Below are 5,424 nucleotides of genomic sequence, written 5' to 3'. Positions count from 1 at the left end.
AGTCAGCAAAACAGTGAGATGATCCACAATACAGCAACATCTTTATCTGTGGGTAAATATAATACGTCCACATTAAATGTGTTTGGTTATTTTCAGTGAATTTTATTTCTTGTTTTACAAAAAAAATCTGTTTTTAAAAAGGTTCTGCGTGGGGGGTGGGGGACACGATGAGGAGCCCGATAATGGATCTGTCACTTTGTCTGTGTGTTGCTAAGACAAATGTCACATCATCAGTCACCAAACGCTCCTTAAATGTCAGCTGAAGAGGAGAAATTAACGATCTTTGAAATATTTAGCAGCTTGAACCGTAAAGTTGCCTCCATCAGACGCTGCTCAAGCTTTGATGTGCAAACAGACCAGCCCCCTCCCCCCTGCTGGGAAAGACGACCTGGAAAGTCTTGACTAACCTGGATGCAAAAATGTGGATTTCAGTGAAGAAAAGCTGACAAGAAAGAGCATTTTCCAGCAGCTCCTTCAGCTTTTCCCCCTAAACTGATGTCCCAACTTTTCCCTGTGAAGTCACACACAGAGCTGCACGCTCGCCTCATTAACGGGAAACTTTGGTCCCCACGTTTTGAAATTGTAATCGCCTGAAGCCACTAACGTCCGACCTTCATGCTTTCCTCTGCGGCGACAAAACTGAAAGTTTATGGAGAAGCTTCTGCAGTGTGAGGTCATGACCATGCGCCGCGTGTGCTTGTGTCTCCGTAGGGGGGATCGTGAACGTGATGCCTCTGCTGTTCTCACAGATCTCTCATGACAGAACGCAGGTAAGAACCACATCACTGACTGATGGCATGAGAGGGTTTGAAGTCTGTTCAACATCACACAGATTTTACTAATGCCTCCAAAACCACAACAAGGAAGTGCAGCTAGAGCACGCTGCATTTCTAAGCCGTCTATCTTTGAAAGTTTGTATTTAAGATCTCTATGCACATGTATTGAGTTGCTGCCATGTGATTGGCTGATTAGAAATTTGTAATAAAGAGTAGTTGGACAAGTAAAGTACTAAATGAGTGTAAATGAGCATTTATATCTGATAGGATTGCTAAACTGAGTCAGAACACATAAACAATTCAAATCCTTTTCAGGTAAATGAAAAGAACATTGACGCCTTTTCCTCGCAGTCTGCCAGTTTAAAAAAAGAGTAATGCGTGTGTTCCTGGATTTCTTGCCTTTGTCGCTTTGTTTACTGCTTCTTCAGTCGTCTATCAAATGTGGATTTTGAAGGTTCCCATTGTTTGCTGTTGGTTTATCATCAGTTTTATTTTGACATTATCATAAAGAAATCCTCTTTCTGAGTCTTCTATTCTGCTGTGATGAAGTCTCCTGGACAGATATGTTGTTTTGTCTCTGTCTCTTTATTTTGTCACACGATTCAAATGTATTTTTTAAAAAAAAAAAACGAACCAGAGCCTGAAATGGAAGAAGATTGCTGCAGTTTGGAGCCATCCATCCATTGTCCATCGTTTTGTTGACAGGGAGGCTGTCTAAGAAAGTCACCTGCCAGGATCTTCTGTTACGATCCGTCTGCTGCCTCTTTCTCAGCCTCTTCTTCTGCTTGAGACCTTTCCTGGTCTTGATGTCCACCGTGGAGTACGAGGACTGTCGCTAGGGCGTAGAACATAGATCTCCTTAAGCTCTGCATGTAAATCACGACCTCGTCTTGCTTTGTCTGAACTTAAAGCTCTGGTACCAACACTTCTACACATGGGAAGATGGGAGCTGAACCTACAATCTTCCTCTCAGAGGTCGACCGCCCTATTGCTGCACCACGCCCGTTTTGAGCAAATCACTGAACCCCAATTTTCTATGATGTGATTGGTTGGTACCTTCCATAGCAGTACACCCTTACTCACTTCCAATATTATTTTGGAAGTCGAAAGGAACCAGGACGCAGTGAAAATCAGAAAGCACTTCTATTTGTTAACAAGGATACGGCTGCAACCTGCAGATGATGACAGAAAGACATATCGATGTATATCACAATAGTAGTAATCTAACCGAGGCTGTAGATGAAACACTTATCGCACTTTGTTCCATGGAGTTGAAAAAAAGATAAATGATTTTAGTGTTTTCCTATTTCAATTAATGTTCAAAGACTATAGATAGCAATAACTATTAGGATGTGGGAATAACTATCTTATTATAAACAGTTTGTACTCTCTATAGTGTAAAAATCATTCAGTTATGTCTTAAAAAAATCTCATGAAATATTTTGAGTTTCTACTTGCTAGTTTCTTATTCAGGCCCTCATTTCTTCTGACCCTAACCCTAACATCTCTCAAGGTGAAAGGAAAGGCAAATAAATCTAACTGCGCTTTATAGGCCTGAGGAAGACATGAATGCAGGTCCAAACACTGCCGCCCTTAACACGCCATTTTTTATTTTACAGAAGACCTTACATTTTTTTCACCTTGTTTTTTTTTGTATTTTGTTTTTCCATTTCATTTTGCATATATAAAAACAGAAAAGATACATAAAAAATGTAAAAATATTTTAAAAACACACAATAAGGCCAAAGTTAATATATAAATTTGTATTTTATTTTATTGATAAATTAGAATACTAAGGGCGAGCACAGAAAAAGAAAACGGGTGATGAATGAATGGTGATATGTTCGCGGAGGGGACAGAAACGAAGTTTTCAACAAAACCAAATAAAAACCGTGTAAACCTTCCTCGAAGGCCCAAGGCCCTTTACAGTTAGTCCCATACACACTCCGCTGCAGAACACTGGCACCAACCTTCCACTAGAGGCAAGGCGGGGTTCTGTGTCTCACACAAGGACATTGTGACACAAAAACCAAGGTGGAGATTGAAGCTTCACTCTTCCAATCAGAGATGGACTGCCCTACCGCTGGACCACGGCCAAGGGTGATCTTGTAGCTCCCCACTTCCACAGAAGGGGGGCTAGAACCATTATCCCTAACCCCAAACCCTTAACCGCTGAATCATCAGCCCAGATGCTGGTGGATCATCTGTGGAGAGTTTTGTTGAAATGACCAGAGTATCCAAACCTTCAGAGCTCATTACTTGGAAACTACAGTCCTGCAACTCTTGGGTTTCATTTCAGACCATTATAAAGGGCTTTTCTTCCAGGAGCCCCTCGTCTTTGTGCTTTGTCCCATTTCAAACAGCCGTTTCTGTCTGCCATTGTGTCTAAAGTTGGTCAACAGCAAATCCTACATTAAACCGTATGCAATGGCCCACTGTTTTAAGCCCTTTTACACTCTTTGATCATAAATCTTAAATTTAATCTCAAACACACTATACGTTACTTCATTAGGTTTCATTTTTTGATCATTTTAGCAAAAATGACTGCATTTTTCTACAAGCTGGAAAAGTTTACTAAACAATGTTTCTGTAGCTAATCTTTCTTCACAGATAATCCGTGACAGATGAAGCTGAAGATCATTTTCAAGCTGCATATATTTATGCAGTTTTCTTCTTCCACTACAACATCGCAGAACCCAGTTTGTTACATGTGGCTGCTGCTCCCAGCTTGATCAGCTGAGAGCTGTTGGTCTGTGTGCAGCATGCATTGGACAGAAAAAAATAAAAATAAAAAATACCCAACCATGTTTCCAAGTGAAGCATCACTTTCAGTGTCAAAAGAGAATTACAAAAATATCAAATTAAAAAGAGATCAAGTCATCTATCAAGTACAGTCCATCAATTTGCTACTCTAATTGAAGTCATGTGACTTAAGTCCTCCACCTCTGCAGTAAAGCAGCTCGGGTGTACTATGGTTACTCTGTTTTTGTCTCCTTCTTTCTGAGCAGATCTTGTGGTTTCGCAGAGCCGTGCTCGGTGGTCTGGCGACCTGCACTGTGCTGAACGTCCTCTGGTGAGCTGTCATCTGCTTTTTAACGGAAAACAATAGATTGTTGAATCAGGTTTGAATTTGTGGGGAAAAAGTCAGAGAATATAAAATGATTTTTGTAGATAGGTAATGTTGTTTTTTTTTTTTTTTTTTTTTTGCATTGTTTGGCCGGGGGTGCGACTTATACATGATTTAATAACAAAAAAAAGAACAAAAACCAAATAGCAACAACCACTAGATGGCACTGTAGGTGTGTGCATGAGTATTTGTTACTGACAGGAACATAGAAGAACAAAGGGAGCTCTGTCTTATTGGTGTTCCAAAAACAACACAGAGGTTGATGAATTCAACAGATTTAGGGATTTAAAGTGATATAAAGAGTCTAATTGACCTGTTACTATGTTCTTTATGGTATTGGTTTCTTAATAATTGTTCATATGTTGAACTAATATACTAGATTCTTCCTTTGTTTCATGAAGCTAAATACACATCTATGTGTTACAGTTGTGAAGCCTTTCATTTTCAGTCTGTTATTGTTATCTTTTCTATTATGATTATACTTTCAACATAAAATGTATTTTGTTAAGTAAAGTTCTCCTAAAAGTGTGACTTACTATCCAGGGCGACTTAAGTCACATATACTGTACACCAGGCATGCAATGCGGGTTTTTGAACGTACTTTTAGCATATGGTTTTCACACAGGTCTGTCGCCATCCGGTACCAGCCCGCGTCCCTAAAGTCGGTAGAGAGAGGGTGCTCATTAAGTCCATGATCCAAAATATCGATAGTATTGATCTCAAGTTGGTATCAGATCAATACTAGCCCTCAGATTTGGATATTTCCACTCTTGTTTGAAACTTTTTTGTATCTGCAAAAAGGAGCAAGCAAGTGTTAAACTATTAGCCATTTATTTGATAATGTTCTGTTTTTATGTTTATCAAGTAGTTAAAAAAAGGCAAACTTACAAAAAAAAACATTCAAGTTATGTTCATGTGACATCCACATTTATGAAAAATATCAATATTGGTATTGATCTCGACGATATTGACCAGTTTCGGATCAATACCCAAATGTTCAGTATTGGCCAGTCCTAATAAATAACAACAACAAAAAAAATCTTGGACGGAGAATCACAATGGCCTTCAGGAGGGTTTATCGAGGCCCGGGGGTGTGTCTCCTCGATGGGAAGACGCCCCGCCTGACCCAGCCAGCCTCCCACGGCGCCTCCTACTGGCTCTGCCGCCTGAAGGATCCACTGAGGCACCAGTGTTGACCTGAAGCGCGCTGGTTAAGCCAGTCGCTCTTTAGAAACGTCATTTGTCTCCCCATAACATGGATTACAGCAGAGCATGAAAAGCAGTTGTTGCTGCTTTCTGCTTTTAGAATAAAACACCATATCTATTCTAATCTAGTTTTACTACAACAATCATATTAATACACACAACAAAGCTATCCCCTAAAATATAAATATATATATATATATATGTATATATGTGAGGATAATTTTGGAACTTGTCGTCTCACAAGTAGCTCTCATACCAGTGTGGGCATCCCTGTGGTAGATAGAGGCTTAGTGTGAAATGTGGAAGCGGTGCAAA

The 5,424-nt window shown here is 39.8% G+C and overlaps 1 protein-coding gene across 1 annotated transcript in view; it reads left to right on the top strand.

Moving 5' to 3' along the window:
* Positions 1–3,849, top strand: part of LOC112150885 — a gene marked incomplete at its 3' end in the record, with an annotated part of 49,028 nt that extends 45,179 nt beyond the window's left edge. Inside the window, 2 exon segments of the mRNA XM_024279407.2 lie at positions 712–770; positions 3,785–3,849. Coding sequence (XP_024135175.1) covers positions 712–770; positions 3,785–3,849 — 124 coding nt within the window.
* Between the last annotated feature and the right edge of the window lie 1,575 nt (positions 3,850–5,424).

Source organism: Oryzias melastigma, linkage group LG4 (assembly GCF_002922805.2).
Source record: "Oryzias melastigma strain HK-1 linkage group LG4, ASM292280v2, whole genome shotgun sequence".
Taxonomy (NCBI): domain Eukaryota; kingdom Metazoa; phylum Chordata; class Actinopteri; order Beloniformes; family Adrianichthyidae; genus Oryzias; species Oryzias melastigma.
This window is presented reverse-complemented; position numbering and strand designations above follow the sequence as displayed.